Source organism: Lasioglossum baleicum, chromosome 5 (genome assembly GCF_051020765.1).
Source record: "Lasioglossum baleicum chromosome 5, iyLasBale1, whole genome shotgun sequence".
Taxonomy (NCBI): Eukaryota; Metazoa; Arthropoda; class Insecta; order Hymenoptera; family Halictidae; genus Lasioglossum; species Lasioglossum baleicum.
Window position 1 is genome coordinate 3,682,685 of NC_134933.1, and position 18,095 is coordinate 3,700,779.

At 40.1% G+C, this 18,095-nt stretch overlaps 1 protein-coding gene across 1 annotated transcript; it reads right to left on the reverse strand.

The window, feature by feature from the left end:
- Nucleotides 1–3,212: 3,212 nt before the first annotated feature.
- On the reverse strand, nucleotides 3,213–7,480 carry LOC143209014 (uncharacterized). The gene is made up of 7 exons (XM_076424120.1): nucleotides 7,380–7,480; nucleotides 6,010–6,077; nucleotides 5,489–5,745; nucleotides 5,039–5,308; nucleotides 4,695–4,828; nucleotides 4,460–4,625; nucleotides 3,213–3,617 (listed from the first exon to the last, which is right to left on the reverse strand). The coding sequence occupies exons 1-7, from the start codon at nucleotides 7,478–7,480 to the stop codon at nucleotides 3,213–3,215; spliced, it is 1,401 nt and encodes a 466-aa protein (XP_076280235.1).
- Between the last annotated feature and the right edge of the window lie 10,615 nt (nucleotides 7,481–18,095).

Sequence of the window (18,095 nt, forward strand, 5' to 3'; positions counted from 1 at the left end):
ATTATGGCCAATAGTTCGTCGTCGGCTGATCCTATGATGCGGGGCGCATTGTCGGTATTTGTCGCTCCCTAGGCACGTTCCTGAAAGTAGCCACTCTCGGGGCGTGCAACCGATGGCATTAGGAGCGATTTTCGATTTGAATCTCTTCCTTAAGGAGCGCTCAATATTGCGGGTGGTTTCCGTAATCACTAACGGTCGGTCCGGTCCACTCCCGATACGGTTATTGACCGTTTCTCAAACGGAGAAGTGACGTCGCAGGCTTGCAACGTCACAATATACATGGTATAATTGTAACACTAATGGCAATAATAATAATAATAATAAGAACATTGATGTATTTTTTCTTAACTAATCATTAATGTTTCATTACTACATTGTCCAGTCCAAGTTTCGCATCCATACCTTTTACAAATCAAAAGTTACGAGGCAATGTCACACTTTACCCCAATCCGGCCCACTGTGCGGCGCGGCGCGGCATGCGATACTCGTATAATTAATAAGCGAGAGTCGATAGAGGCTTCTGCGTTTCCCGATGAATCCGGAGGAACGCACCGAGCAATATTACGCTCAGACGTGCAAAGCGGAAACGCAGAAGCAGACGAAATATGTGCAAAAGAGTATATCGCAAGCGCGCGGTGTAGGGGCAGGAATTGATCGAGACTCACTGATTGATGTGATAACTAGGCGTATATTATAACGTTCAACGTTACAACGATACAACGTTCGATACTAAATAATAATTAAGACAAAAACCGCAATTAGAAACGCGCGCGAGAACGATGAGACCGCACGAGGGCGGATGGACGCAAGAGGCGGGAGTACTGTTCGTTGCGAAGTCGGAACTGGAACTGTCGCTGCTTGGCCCTCCTCGGACCACTACGACATGTCGATTTCATCGTTGTTATTAAAAAAGAGAAACGTTAGCGGCTATGGGGAATTGATTATGATATCGGGACTACGAGCTACGGTGAATACGGTGTATGGTTACAGGATGCTTATGATTGATTATGAGAACGAGATTGCAAAAATATAACGTGGCGTGATTACCGAGAATTATGGCGGGAGTGAAATATAATATGACAGAATACGAAGAACTATGGCGGACGTGAGGTTCGAAGTGTGAGAACTTATATCTAGGTGATTATTATATGTATAATTCTTACTAACTACACTTATGATTATGGCCACACGTCGGCAGACGTGACAATATATAGGATATACAACATGAATTCCCGCTTTTCGTTCTGTTTACGTTGTGTGTACCGACGGTCGGCTTTGGGCCCCGCGGGAAACTTACAATTAGCCGAATTACGCTGGGCGATCAATGTGTTAATTTAACAAGTGGGGGGCTAACTTCTAGGAGGCTCAATAATATCTGACAGACGGGCACGGGGCGAGGGGATTAAAAATGTCCTCTGGTTACGGTATTCTCGACGTCGAATGAGAAACACGTTCTGTGCATTGAAAAGACCGTACGCGATAATATTATATCTGTGTTTGCACGGAAAAACGCCGCATGTCACAATTTCAAAAAATTAGAGTTTATACATTAATTGAGCTCTATAGTAAAGGATGTATGTATTTACCAGAAAAAAGTACTGACAATAAGTTCGGAAGGCTGAAAATATGTCCTATATCAAAGCATTAGTGATCAAAACTTTAAATGGCAATATCTCGAACGTGAAATTATGTGACATGCGGCGTTCTTCCTCACAACCACAGACATATCGACGCCAGTCATCGTATAATTCTATCTAAAAACGTGTCGATTTGTAGTATCATCATTGGCAGACTTCCCAAAACGCGATGCTTTTCGTTCTTTCGAATATAAATGTAATCTATCCAAATGTAACAATTTAAGCATCGATCAAGTGCTCTCCTAATGAATTGTAAAAATACTTGAAAGGTAGCTAATCGCATCTGCTCGCGGCTCAATTGTTCATAAATCACACTGACCTCGGGAGGTCGCAAACTCCTAGCATCAAACATCATTCTCAAGTTAAACAAATCGTCCAGCCATACACGAAATAGAACTGATCTTTAAACAGCAAATCTCTTTGGGCCATCGAATAACACTGTCCAACAGCCAAAAAGTATTTCGATTCCCACTATGCGATTCTTGTAGAGTTTTCCGCGCTGATTCCGAATCTGGTTTTAAAATTTTTCCTATACGTCCAGTTTTTTAGAAAATGGAGTTTAAAAAAAAGACATATTTTTCAACTTTAAACAAATATTGCGATGTTATTATAGAAGATATTGAATTGTTCTTTACAGAAAAAGATTCTGTAGACTTTCCCGAATACAGTGATATCCAATATTAATACATTATGATTGTTTAAACATGTTTAAACAATGATTAAAGATGGAGATGCACCACTTTTGCACCAATTTTTGCGGATATATTCGAATTTATCTCAAAAAATAAGGGTCCAGCGAAAAATTGAACTATACCACGCGAAAGAGCAGACTTTTATCTTGAGAAACCCCCCTGTGAAGTTTGCATGGTCGACGTTTTTACCGAACCAGAAAGCAAAATATCTTCGCCCGACATGCGTTGACGCCAGTGGCGATCGGGACGGGATACGGAGCGGCGAACGACCGTTCTGGTGGTGAGCACCACTGGTGACAACTCATGTCGGGCGAAGATATTTTGCTTTCTGGTTCGAAGAAAACGTCGACCATGCAAACTTCACAGGGGGGTTTCTCAAGATAAAACTCTGCTCTTTCGCGTGGTATAGTTCAATTTTTCGCTGGACCCTTATTTTTTGAGATAAATTCGAATATATCCGCAAAAATTGGTGCAAAAGTGGTGCATCTCCATCTTTAATCATTGTTTAAACATGTTTAAACAATCATAATGTATTAATATTGGATATCACTGTATTCGGGAAAGTATACAGAATCTTTTGCTGTAAACAACAATTCAATATCTTTTATAATAACATCGCAATATTTGTTTAAAGTTGAAAAATATGTCTTTTTTTTAAACTCCATTTTCTCAAAAACTGGATGTATAGGAAAAAAATTAAAACCAGATTCGGAATCAGCGCGGAAAACTCTATAAGAATCGCATAGTGGGAATCGAAATACTTTTAAAAAGTTGAAATTTGTTGGACAGTGTAATCGATGCGTCTATCACTTGATACGATTCCACAGCCTGTAGACACGAGATGCGCGACGATTTTAACGAGCATCGAATCGACCATCGAGAACTAGAGATCGAGCAGGCCCATATCGTCGAAATGGGGAAGTCTCCTGGTCATCACCCTCCTATAAGTCGCACTTCTGTATCCAGGGTGGTCATAGTCGCCATTCGCAGACGGCAATAGTTCGTCGAAATCTTTTGCTTGGCTCTTGTCCACCAGAACAAAGGGTAGAACGGTTATCGAGGAGATCAGGCCGTAAACCCCCCTTTCCTTCATACATTTGTTGATGTCTTCCATAGTGGGCGGTGGGGTCTTGCAGTTGAGTTGCTTCATGGTGCTCGTCAACGTGTGAACGTACTCGACGATCAAGTCGTTCATGTTGTTCTCGTAGACCTCCTCCGACGGGCTGGTGTTCAGGAAGTATTGCAGATCGATCGCCGGCGTCGAGTAAAAGCACACTTGGAAGTCCACCTGGAACGTAAATCGAAGCTCGATCGATCATCGCTGGCGCCGGAATTGAATTGTAAATGAAATCTGCGCGAGCGAAACAAGCGGGATTCGTGTTTAGGAAGTAGTCGGGCGTGGATGGTTTGCTTGTTTGCTTGTTTGCGTTACCAGTGCTATCTTTTTCTCGTCGTTTCCCGCTCTTTGCTACTGCGTACCGACAGGTGCGGAATATACCTAAACGCGACGTCCCCGTCTGTCGAAACTCTTTCCTTTTGTTTCGAACGCCTCTTTCTCTTTCGTCGCGTCCCGCTCGGATTGATATTGTAGGAGCGAGATTATGAATGTTTTCTGTATGCGTGTAATGATATTTGTATGTGTGTATTTTATGTGTGTGTTCGTAGTCAATCGATGTGATATCGATTGACTACGTAACTAATGTAAATAGACAAACAAAACATCACTTCTTGAAACGATTACGAAAGAAACGCATTCACAGAGTTTGGACGTGGAATGGTTAAAATACGATCCAACTACGGAAATATTTAGAACGTTTAAATATCGAATACTCTTACAATATCAACGTTTCCCTTCGATCCAAGGGTCTCTAACCCTGTCGATAGTGTACTACCGATAGTACAATCGCGAAGAAAGTGTTGTCACACGGGCCAGAAACGGCGTGTAAGCATCTGTGCGCACTTCGAAAGAGGATAACTTTTGGTTAGCTGTATACTTCACCGAGGAGCGAGTAATACAAATTATAAAATGAACAAACACAAAATAAAAGGTATACGGATCATGATGATGACAATGAGTAGATTCAAGGATGTTTTTTTAAATGTCTTAAGACCATGTATTTAGTAACTTACGAAAATGTGATCGATAGGCTTCGAGTTTTCATCATATTTGAACAACATGTTGTTCACCCAAAAGTCGCCATGATTGATTACACTAAACTCGTCGCCTCGCCGTTTGGCAACCGAGATGCCAAGTTCATACATTTGACTAGCCATCGTTCTAATTTTATCCGAGTATCTGTGAATTTAAAACACTCATTAGTAACTTGTTCATTAAAATATTGTGTAATTTAAAAAACACACTCACCTCTTCCCAAGTTCAGGCCACTTTTCAATTTCATCTGCCAACGCAGCGCATCCGAGGTTGAAAATACTTTTTACTTCTTCCGAATGTTTCTCGTTAAATATACCTTTCCAGTATTTCGCTTTTTGTTCCGGTTCCTATAACGATACGTGCATTCGAAATAATTGTTGATGACTTCTAGATTCTATCACACCGATATAATATCTAATGAGTTTAGAGGAGTCTCTGAGATTCTACAGTTTGCTATAACTTGTGAAAAACTGATTCTCCTGATTTAGCGATTCTGAGCAGACTAGGGACCAATGATCTAGGGCTAGTGGCCGAAGAATTGATCACTGATGTTTCACCTTTTCGCACAAAGCAACCGAGGCGGCGTGAAACTTGCCCAATCGTCGAAGTGCCAACACGGAGTGGGCCAAGTCAAGACCGGCAATTCTGTCAGCCATGCGGAATCCGGTAGCTGCCAGATCCTCCATGACCAAACACAGTGGTCGTTCCATTCGCACGTGGTAGATTTCGGCACCCAGCCGAGTTCCAGGGCCCAGCATGTCCGACATCTTCTTCAAGGTGTCCGTCATCATGACGATCTCCGTGTCGAATACTTGTGCTTTCTCGATCTACCGTTACACAAACAAATTCACATTACACATTATCTCAAATCAAGACATCAAATTTTAGTTATTTTTAAACATAGAAAACGATGTAATCAGCTGGAAGTCACAGAGTTATCATTTCCACGGAGGAAATAAATAAATGACCACTTAGTTAACCGGTGAATAGAATAAACTTGAATTTACCATATCCCTGCGAGCTCCCTCGAGGATCGGCACGATCTTGAAGATGAGCGACTTCTTCCCTGTGGCCCTCTTATCGCCCTGCATGCGGGTGTACTCGATGGCTACCCTCATCATATCGCTGGAATAGTTGTCACCCATGCTTGTCGCCGGTTTCACAAATACATCGATCACCTGCAGCGTGCTGTCGTCCTCGGATAGACGCAGTATCCTCTCGGTGAAGTCGACATTCAGCCATAATGGTGTCTCCAGGGCCATTTCTGAAATCGGAATTGGAATTGAAGAATTTCCCCGACAATTCATTGTTCTTCTCGGCGCGTCATCCAACGCGGAAATGATTCTTTACGGCAGGCATGTCAAACTCTTTTATCACCAAGGGCCTCATTCAATGTTATAAATTAATTCGAGGGCGAAACACATTTTTTTTATTAACATTGCTGTAGCACATATAAAATGACATATGTACGTACAAAAGTTGTTTTTTTTCAAGTTTACTTTACAAGTATCATACCGTATTTAGTTGCCTTGTAACGTTTTGGTAGTAAGATGCAATTCAAGTTCTACTATTCTAAATTCAAAAATCTCCTTCAAGCTGCCGAAATCGATTAAACAGTGTGTAATGATAAGAAACTGGATATCTGAACTTGGAGATATTCATTTACTTGGAAAAGGTGATATGTACAGCTATTATTGATATGCTTGCAATAAAAAGATTGATCTAGTAATTAATACTACATAGATTAAATGAAAATGGCACGCGGTTTGCTGAATGCCGTTAGTTATGCATTTATCGCTTCTGCGATACCGATGCGATGGAACAAACGTGACGCGCGTTAGAAAATTCTCATACAGATTTCCTGCACAAACAACTCTGTTAATATGAAAACGACAGTGTGAGAAAGTAAATGGTACATAAAAGGAGGTCAGTCTCTGTTAGGCAACGAGGGCGTGGCGAAGGAGGCGCCCGCCACGGACGCAACTGGGTTTGGGGCGCAAAACAAAGAATACCGACCCGGTTGAGAGTCGCTTGGACGCTTTTCAAATCTTGCAAAAAAATTACGAACTCTCATTACAAAACACGTATTCGACTCTAGACATAGAATTAAGGATCTTCATAACAATGTATGTAACAACAGCTTTCTGCAAACGTTCGTTTAGCAAATTATAAATTGTAAAATCGCACCTTCGTTCTTCTATTGGACAAGAGCGATTAACAAACATGTCCATAATATCAATTGAAAAAGATGTTGCTAAAACATTAAATTATGACGATATTATAGATGTGTTTGCAAATGAAAAAACGAGAAAAATTACTTTATAAAATATGCTGAACTGTTTTATATTTTTATTATATTATTTTAACATACACCTATGTTTTGTATTTCTTTTATTTTGTCGTCATTGAATATGAATAAAAATTTGTTCTTATTAGGTTATAGATTATTTGTTAATAAAAATACCTTGACAAATACATTATTGTATATACAAGCAACTCATTTTCATGAGGTTAATAGTATTTAATATATTGCATTGTGAGTAAAATTTAACTTGTTACATTAAAAATTTTTTATTTTTTTGTCATTATTGGGTTACCGGAAGGCGCAAGTTAGACACTTGCTACAGGCGCTTCATACCCTCGTTACGGCACTGTGTTTAACAAATCACTGGTAATCGCCTCGACCAACGTACAATGAAACAGTCTTTTTAAATGTCTAATCTGTCGTGAGGTAATACATCAGTTCTTGAAGCTATTTATCGTCTCGAGTGTCCATTTTTACGACTTACTGTGGGGTATTTGGCCGATCTAGCTGGTCAAAAGTCGATTTCGTCGAACTCATCCCAGGTAAAAATGAGTTGTTACGTGGAAAAGTTGAATATTGGGGGGTCATTAAACCATTGGTTTTTTCCCGATTTGGCATTTCCGTACGGAGGTATGATCACTTGAAGTTTAGTCATCCAGTACAGTGCTTGTGCCTTTCGTCGTGTCGTCCGCATTAGCAACGTTCGAAGTGGAATATTTTTAATCACGAAAGTTATTTTAAGAAAACCGATTATGGATATTGTTGTAGCAGGTAAGTGTGTGTATTTCACACAATTTTAATCATATATGTGTTCATTTCAATAAATTAACAGCAAGTGAAAAAAGTTAATTTGAAGGCAGTTTTAATCTCAAAGTAAATACAATCGGAAGGAATTAGTTGTACTTCAGGGTCCGTCCCGGTAATTTTTGTTTAGCCACTGTAAAGTGGAAGGTATCAGCTTTATTTTAGTGTAAAAAACAGTTACGAATATTTACGAATTCATAAGTTATCGCGTTAAAATAAGATTTTGTAAACGTGAATGATATTTTTTAAAGTGATGTTTTACCCGATTTAAAAGCATTTATTATTATTTTAGGGCCATCTATTGTTCAAATATTTACACGGAGGCAAATATGGTGCATTATTCAGCAACTTCAAAATGTCAATATAAATGCAAAGTTGACATATGCCGAAAACTACTTGTGTAATCAGGAGGAGTATTCCAATAAAGAAAAAGAAGAAATTCGAAGCAAAATTTCCTATATCAAGTCGGAAATAAAGCATAGATGGATGGCAGCATCTCGGAAAGAAGAGGTTTTTTTTAAAAAAAATCTTAGTTGGCTTGACAAAACTTTTGAACTGCAAAGACGTTAGTGTTTACTTACTTGTGTAACGTCTTAGTACGGCAGTAATGGTATTTTAGAGTTATTCAAATTGAAATATCTCCTGAACTACTAACTTTTCGACATACATAGGTTAGTACTTTTTTATAACGAATGTCCAGCTGCATCGATTGATGTATTAAAAAATACCCAATTCCATTTAAAAAAACAAAGTTGACCTTTGTATGACCTTTACGCGTCCACTCACGAAAAAACTAATAACATCAAAATATGCTCCACTCGATACCATTCAAGCGTCTGCTGAAACATTTTTTGCTACGAGTGACAGTAGCGAGAAAATCAAGATGTCGAAATCGGGTGATATGATATTAGTTATTATATTATATATATTATATTATCTATTCTATTAATATGGATGTATTATATTGTAGTGGACATGGCGCGTTGGAAAGAGGGACTTTCCGGACGCGGAAATTTCATCCTTCTCAAGTGCGCGCTTTAGACGGTTGCGTTGAGGGTTCGGTCGTAAAAGTGACGATTACCAGAACCCTGACTCAACCGTTGCAATGTCCTTGGCAGCGACGACTTTGAATTGTTTTGGGGAAGGTAACTTTCTCCTTACTCTTGAGGAACGGAGAATTCCTCCCCTTATTTTAACGGTCTTTCTCACGTTGCTAATCCTCCCACCAAAAAAGGATTTTTACCAGTGGACAGAAAGCTTGTGGCACTCGTTGAGAACGCATCGCTCTAGAGTTGCCCGCGCTACGTTATATTATATCTCTGTACTTTGTTAGTACTCGATAGTCATTAACGTTTATAATCTAGTTTTCTCGTTATTGTTATTATTATTACATCTTGTTTTGTTTTGTTATTGTTACGTGTTATTGTTTTAATAAATATCTACAGGGTGTCCCAAAACCCCTTCGACTCCGGGAAATGGGAGGTTCCTTAGGTCATTTGAAGCAACATTTTCCTTTGCACCAATGTCAGCCGAGGCTTTGTTTAGGAGTTATTAACGAAAAACACGGACCAATCAGAGCGCGACCTAGACGCGCGATCGCACGTTCAGCCCGGAGCGCCGGGAGACGAGCGTGGTGTAACGCCGCGATGCCGTAACGAACAAGAGTTTCTCGAGATTATGTGAATCCTCACCGATTTGGATGAGCTTTGGATATGTTGTCAAGACCATGATTCTGAACAACATTTCCCTTTACAGTTTTTGTCGGCCGGCTTTAGTTTACGACATACATAATTGTAAAAACTTGTAATTGTAAATCGATCGATGTACTATCTTCTACCCGATTTGGATGAGCTTTGGATATGTTGTCAAGACCATGATTCTGAACAACATTTCCCTTTACAGTTTTTGTCGGCCGGCTTTAGTTTACGCGATAAATGCAAAAACTTGTAATTGTAAATCGATCGATTGTACTATCTTCTACCCGATTTGGATGAGCTTTGGATATGTTGTCAAGACCATGATTCTGAACAACATTTCCCTTTACAGTTTTTGTCGGCCGGCTTTAGTTTACGCGATAAATGCAAAAACTTGTAATTGTAAATCAATCGATTGTACTATCTTCTACCCGATTTGGATGAGCTTTGGATATGTTGTCAAGACCATGATTCTGAACAACATTTCCTTTAGACTTTTTGACGGTCGCGGAAGAACTTTACTTGTCAATTCATATGGGTGGATCTTTTACCCGACTTACGGCAACGTTACCCGAACGAGAGAAGAAGCAGAAACTGATTGTATTGAAAACTCACTTATTCAGCCGTAAATCCATTTGCTGCTTCGAAATGTGTGTCACTGGGTCACTCGGTGACGAACTGTACAGATGTCTTCAGGTATACGACAGTACCGAAAGCTAAGGGACGTACGGCCAGGTCGACGAACTGCACAGCCGGTGGTAGAAGGCCTAAGGGATGCGCGGTCAAGTCGACGATCCAGAATTTCACTTTCACTTTCGATTCGATAAATAATTCGTATGTTTATTTCACACAGATGCCTTGAAATTTTTCCACACTCACAATCACAGTTCACATTTGTCAACACATAGTTATGCACTAATAATAATTGCCATATCCCTTGTCCTGCTGCACAAATTACAACAATCAGGTAATGCAATCACTAGACTGCGGATTTCATGCATTTGTAGCAAACATGAGTAGGTGCATTTTAAGACACTAGAGAGATTAAAATAATTTCAAAACACCAATGTATTATTTTCAACTTCTTAAAATGATCACAATCAAATATCTGTCTGGCTCCTGTCCCTTGTAATAGCGGCAGCCAACTTTCATTTTACATAAAGATCCGCAGTCTAGTGATTAGATTAAATAATCGTTTAATTAGTTTAAGCAATTATTATTAGTGCATAACTATGGGTTGACAAATGTGAACAGTGATTGTGAGTGTGGAAAAATTTCAAGGCATCTGTGTGAAATAAACATACGAATTATTTATCGATTCGAAAATGAAAGTGAAATTCTGGATCGTCGACTTGACCGCGCATCCTTTAGGCCTTCTACCACCGGCTGTGCACTTCGTCGACCTGGCCGTACGTCCCTTAGCTTTCGGTACTGTCGAATACCTGAAGACATCTGTGCAGTTCGTCACCGAGTGACTCAGCGACACACATTTCGAAGCAGCAAATGGATTTACGGCTGAATAAGTGAGTTTTTAATACAATCAGTTTCTGCTTCTTCCCTCGTTCGGGTAACGTTGCCGTAAGTCGGGTAAAGTGATCCACCCATATGAATTGACAAGTAAAGTTCTTCCGACCGACAAAAACTGTAAAGGGAAATGTTGTTCAGAATCATGGTCTTGACAACATATCCAAAGCTCATCCAAATCGGGTAGAAGATAGTACAATCGATCGATTTACAATTACAAGTTTTTGCATTTATCGCGTAAACTAAAGCCGGCCGACAAAAACTGTAAAGGGAAATGTTGTTCAGAATCATGGTCTTGACAACATATCCAAAGCTCATCCAAATCGGGTAGAAGATAGTACATCGATCGATTTACAATTACAAGTTTTTACAATTATGTATGTCGTAAACTAAAGCCGGCCGACAAAAACTGTAAAGGGAAATGTTGTTCAGAATCATGGTCTTGACAACATATCCAAAGCTCATCCAAATCGGTGAGGATTCACATAATCTCGAGAAACTCTTGTTCGTTACGGCATCGCGGCGTTACACCACGCTCGTCTCCCGGCGCTCCGGGCTGAACGTGCGATCGCGCGTCTAGGTCGCGCTCTGATTGGTCCGTGTTTTTCGTTAATAACTCCTAAACAAAGCCTCGGCTGACATTGGTGCAAAGGAAAATGTTGCTTCAAATGACCTAAGGAACCTCCCATTTCCCGGAGTCGAAGGGGTTTTGGGACACCCTGTATATCATTGTCTGTTAACCACGCGAAACATCTTAGACACTGAATTACCCGTCATCCTAAAATATGTTATATTATATTATATTATATTATATCGTGAAATAGGTTATATTGTTTATATTATAGTAATTCGCGCATATTGTTAAATTAGTCTAAAATAATACTTTCAATAAAAATTGTTAATTTTTATTTTTTTAAGGATAAAGTACTATATATAAATTAGTGGGTACATTCCAAACGCGTTAAGCAAACAAAATAATTTTGGCCAGCTAGATTGATCAAATACCCCACTGTGGCGACTGTTGGTTTCGAGTGAACGCCACGACGAAACTACTGGTGATACCTTATTTTTTTTTTGTCACCAGCAGTTAAAAAGTACGTTGATGAGAAGTAAGTTAAAATGATGAAACACTTACCTTACTTCCTGTGTAAATGAAAATATAATTATGGAAAATAGATATCTAATTTAAATTACATTACAGTTACACATAGCCTACAAGGAGTGCCAGCGGCAATCGCAGCGATACGTCGGGTGATTGTTCGTCAAGTGATATACGTCAAATAAACGTTCAAATACTTCATTATTTTTAATTTTATTTTGTTTTATATATGAGAATACAATATACCTTCAAACTGGGTTATCAAATCATTTCAACGAAAAAATGATTACATTAGTTCTGTTCACAAAAATCGATTTCTTGCAAAATCCTGAGGTCGTAGACAAATTTTGAGACCAGATTTGAAACCAGCGTGAAAAAATCTACGGGACATAATATATAGCGAAAATTTTAAAAAATTTTTTCGCGCGTTTTAACGGAGAAACCACATGTTCTTGAAATTGTGAAAGTTTAACGAATTTTCTCAAGGTTAGAAAACGTTCGTACCATTATCTCCCTATTTTTCCCATATTCTGTCAAGTTTCAGCTTTAATTTTTAAAAAATTTCATCGCACTACCTCGTTTCTATCGAAAGTTCTTTGATTTTGAATCGAGGTTGGTCGAATGTTCTCACTGTGCGACGCGGCGCGTCGAACGGCGAACGGAACGGATTTGTGCTATTCACAGAATTTATTGCGAACAACTATGGAAGCTACAGCGGCGTATATTTATATTCATTATGCGTTAGTCGCGAAGGATAACCGAAGAAAATCAAGAAGATGGTGGCAAACACATTTGTATACACAAAGAAATACAGAAAATGTTAGCAGTTTATTTAGTTAATTAAAGTTTCAAAGTATAAGTGGACAAAAAATATCGTAGAAAATCACCAGAACGATGCACAATGTATTTTGTGTTTTATATAGTCAGAACTAACGAGTTCGTGACGACGCACCGTGACGGTCTGTAGACAGTCCATAAGAAAAAGAGATCTCGTAGAATCAGTAGAACTATGTATATTTTGTATTCTGTCTAAAGATTAATTGTTTCGCACTATGTCCACTTGTTTTGACCACACGAATGAAAGGGTACCACGAGAATGAAGAATTCGTTGGTCGCCACTGACCTGCAAGTCTTTTTCGATTGTCCAGCAAATGGATCGCTTCGCTTCGACTTCGTGAATCTATGATACGAAGCGGTGCTAGGATATATAAGATAGAATCAGCAGTTATACTCTAACAAGAAGCCCCCAGACCGCGTACAGCATCTTATCGTCGATACTGTCGACGGATAACAATCGGCACGAGTGTGGGAAATGCTTCACGATTTCCACGTTTGCGTTAGCACGCGCGCATTGCGCCATATGGGGCGATGTTTTTCGTTGTACCGTTTATTAACTCCCAACTGACTACCGGTCCCTCTACTTCTCAGAATCCTCTCAGACTATTTGGCAGAATTACACTCTTCCTCGCACACTCTGCTCACTGTAGAGAGTACTTTTTTTTTATTGTTTTACGCATGGGGAGTTGAAGCTTTATGCCATGTCCCGGGGTCATCGCAACCCCAGGGTGTGTGGGGACTCCCTCAGCTGTGCCCCCGAAGTTTAATCGGGTTTGGCATGTGCAAGGCCCATGGACACAAGGTCCAAGGTGCGCCTGTGCGTGATAGTGCAATAAGATAGAGTAGCTGCCGCTGAGAAAACTCGCACAACAGTTCATATCATTTGCAGTGCAATAAAATTGTTAGAGATTTAGGTGTACCATTCATGCATCAATTATCTATTGCATGCGCCCCACGTTTTTCGTTTTAAATCTTACAAGGATTTTCATAGCTATTAAAAATTCGCAATCACAAATTTTCAGGTCTATCTGTACGGGATTAGGAATCTGTATGGGGCTAGAAAAAATTATTTTATACTTTTTAGTCCGTTTTTTACACGAGGTGTTTTTTAAAAATTTATTTTATACTTTTTAGTCCGTTTTAAAAACGTGGTATTTTTTAAAAATTTATTTTTATTTAAATAATTATTCTTGTATATTGTAGTACGAAATATTTTTGCTTTCGACTGCTCTGACGCTGACCGGTCAAGTTGAACGGTAACGGAACCTTTAATGACTGAAACGTAAGAGAATAGCCATTTTTTTATGGATAATTCAAAATAGATTCTTAACCCGTCCATTCATTCTTGTGTACATATTTTTGAACCTGCAATAACATTTGTTCGTTTGGCAGCTCGTGCCGAATGTGCCGAATAACGAATACACGTGCAATTGCATAGGAATCGTCTGACGCGTCTGACTAAGATCAACCAATTCTACTTTCTGCATATCCTAAAGCAGACCTTGGCGACGCGACGGTGAGGAGGCCCGAAAAACACATATTGCTACTACTCTGAGACTGTTTTAGCGAGCAAGAGAAGGACAGCTTACCGAGCAAGAGAAGGAAAGAAACAGCAACATGTGTTTTTCGGGCCACCGTCGCCCAGGTCTGTCTTAAAGCATGCGAACCTCGCGGAAGTTTATACTCGATTTTCTCGAAAACGAGCTGCCAAACGAAAAATGTTATTCCTTTTTTCGACTTATTTTTGCATGTAGAATCACCCCTTTGCAGTCAGTTTATCGGTCAAGGGTTGACAAAAATTGATTTTCTTCGAACACAGTCCGAAGAGAACTTTGACAATTTCCAGGAGAAGGGCTGGTGATCGTCGACCTAATTTTTGAACAGGGTCTTGTGAACCAACTCGCTCGCATACTAAAGGACTGTTTAGTCTGGTCAGGCCGTGCCAGTACACCAATGCTTAAGAATAGGGTGCCAGGCATCGGAAATGCCTGGTGGACTAAACTTCGTTAAAAATTCTATTAAATTCCTAGTGGTAGCGTAAAACTCACGTTAAACTTCGACGAATATTTTATTGCGCCCAGCTTTAACTGGTCAACCGGCAACGACAACGCCAGATCTGTCTCCATCAGGTGATTGTTAAATGGTCTATTCCGAAAGATATTTAAGCAAAGTACATTCTAGTAGGATTTATAGCAGACGGGTTAACGGAGTTATGAATTTGAAGTTTCAAGTTTATTCAACAAGTTGAAGCGTCAACAACTTGTTCGTTTAACAAGTCGACGTGTTAGATACTAGTCAGCTGATTGGTAGATCACACATACGTGCACGGAACAGATAAAAAGCAGAGCAACGACCTCGACTGAAGCCTTTTCCTTGGGCATTCTGATAACGCGATAACACTAACCGCGGACACGGTGTTGCCTACTATTCGTTTAACTAATACGACAATTGTCAACTGTCAAAATCTCGAAAACGAATCCTCAACTTGGTAAATGGCCCAGTTCTCCACCATAGGCACCAAGTTCTGTAAAACAATAATCGTATGAAGTAATCTTTTGACTCGAGTCACAATGAACAGCTTTCTCGTCTGTTTTTCTCAGAAAGCGTGTCAATTGTCCATAGTAACCGATGTTTACCAACGTACGTAGGACGTGTCAGTCAAGGCAAATTAAAAAACTATCTTAAACATGGAATACAGCAACCGCAAAGATGCAATTCAGATTTGCGGTAGCCCAAGTCACAATGGACATCTTCGGAGCCGCTATAGCCACGCGTTCGCGGCAAGTACAAGCAATCACGCGGATAAGTGACTCCGGTCATGTCAAACAACGTCGCCAAGAACGTTGACCACTGGGAGCTGGCTGTGTATCGGTACGCTCACGCGAACTTGAAACGTTTACTCTCGCCCGACGAAGGTACTCGATTGAAGTTATTATGAAATTCCCCTACCATTTCCCGCTTCCTCGTCCTTATTCGCTTCTACGTAACCCTGCGATCAACAGAAGTTTCACGGTGCATGTGCTATTCTCTGTCCACTGTCATCATCGTATCCGAGGTGTTCCATGCGGTTTCGTAACCATAAATGTCCGCGGATAACTACGAAGGCCAACGGCGCTTATACCTGCCTCTTTACTCGAGGAAGTCAGAATCCTGTAACCGGAACAAACTTGTTTTCACCTTCGATGAACCGACGGTAATCGATCGTCGCAATTAACAATCGAAACCGTGGCAAGTTCAAATTAGCTCGTGTCTAGTCTCATAAAATACAATACTGTCATGACCAGGGTTGCCATCTGCGAGTCCCGTCTGGCCCCTTACCCTTCCGCACCTCGCCCAGCTGTGCTGCGGAGCCCGCCTTTGCTTCCCCCACTCTTCCGCCTTTGATAGCGGGTAGAGAAAATAACGGGTGTTCGCGTCAGCGTTAGTGGGAAGAGTGGGGGAAACAAAGGCGGGCTCCGCAGCACAGCTGGGCGAGGGGTGGAAGGGTAAGGGGCCTGACGGGACTCGCAGATGGCAACCCTGGACAAGACATTAGAAAATGTTCATAGGTTTCTTAAAATATTTTCGACGTGTTGAGATTATCAAAAGATAAAATACATTTGGTCCGAAGAATTTCGTTTTGCACTAAGATCCTTCGTCTTCGTGTTTCACGTTTGCTCGCCGATCTTGCGCAATTGATTGCGTGATTTCATAAAAAATTTATCATACACGTGGATCTTCATGTGCTTTGGATTTATCTTGATAACGAGAGTCCCAAGCGTAAACCATCACGGAACTTTTTCGACAATTTTCTGCAGTACTGAGTGTTTACTGCTTTATGATAAAACACCGGGAGATTATGTGACTGTCGCAACAAGGTGTAGTAACCGCGCAATACTTTGTTGCGCAATTATCGCGGTGTTACCGATAGCCGTTGCGATTTCAATTGGCCGCGTGTAATGGGCACTCTTAAAAAGACGAAAACTTTTTTGAATATTGCACTATACGGCTTGGAGTTCTTGAGAAGTTAGAACAATTAGTTTACTACACGACGTGGAAAAAAATGTTTTGAAAAGATTGCAATTTGGTCCGAATCGCGGAGAGCAAATACAAAAATACTAAAATACTTGAAATTGTACATCATGCAACCAGCCGTGGCCTTTAATAATGCCATAATTGTGAAAACGCTCGTTTTGTGCAAATAAGGTCAGGGTTACGATAAACCAGGCGCAGTAGATTAGGGCAGCGATGTTCAGACAAGTCAGTTACAGTTCAATTCGTACATTCCGTTGATTCTTGCACATGTTACGTGTCATAGAGCACCAGGACTGAATTCATGAATATATCCAATCATTGTTTACGAACGTTCTCATTGTTATTCGAGTCTTCTCGGAATTATGAAAGGATTGTGGGTCTGTCAAGGAAAATCTGTTTCCTTGAAATTCTTACTATCATACTATTTCGGAATCTATTTAGAAATCGTTTTCCGGATCAATTCGCCAGATTCCTTTCAAGAACGCTGGAAAATCTGCCAGCATCGAGGAGTTTTCAAAATTCGCTCGAATTTCCTGTTTATCTCGCGCGGCTGAATCAAACGGTATCAAGAAAGGGAATATAGCTGGTCGTTCACGTCCATTTTATTACCCCCTATCGAAAAAGAATATTCAGGATTGAGCAAACTTACACGACCTCAGGACCGGTAAGTTGTCGTTCCATTGTTGAAGAGCACATACCTCATCTTATCTACCCTATTAAGATCGTAGCACACTAGACCAGGGGTCGGCAACCTGCGGCTCGCGAGCCACATGCGGCTCTTTGGATGTGAAGCTGCGGTTCTTTAGTTCCATACGCAAATATTATTTATTTTATAAAAAAAAACATTTAAAAATCGTTCTGAACTGATTAACGAGGATTAGGCACCGATTCTATCTCTCAGCCACTTGTACTCGCTTTTCACCGCACCCCTCCCCCGTGACACGCGTCGTCACTGTCGTCAGTCCGTCGGAAGCTCTCGAATGACGCCGCGCCGTCGCGTCGTTGCAAGACAATTTGGCGTCTTCACCAGTGCTTTGGCTGTGACGTATAGTTTGTTGTTTCAAGTAAAAGAGTTAGAAGCAAATTATCTTCTCAAAGTTATGTATGTATATATATACAATATACATATATATTATCTAATTTGTTGTGAAAAACACTACTTACATATGAATAAATACATATTTTTCTTATGAATAAATAGATTAATTTTTTTTTATCAAAATACTTTATTTATGCGAGTACTATTTATTGTTGGCAAGAAAAAATTTTGTGGCTCTTTAAAAACTTTGAAATTTTGTAAATTGTAATTTTTTACTCTTCCGACTCAGAAGGTTGCC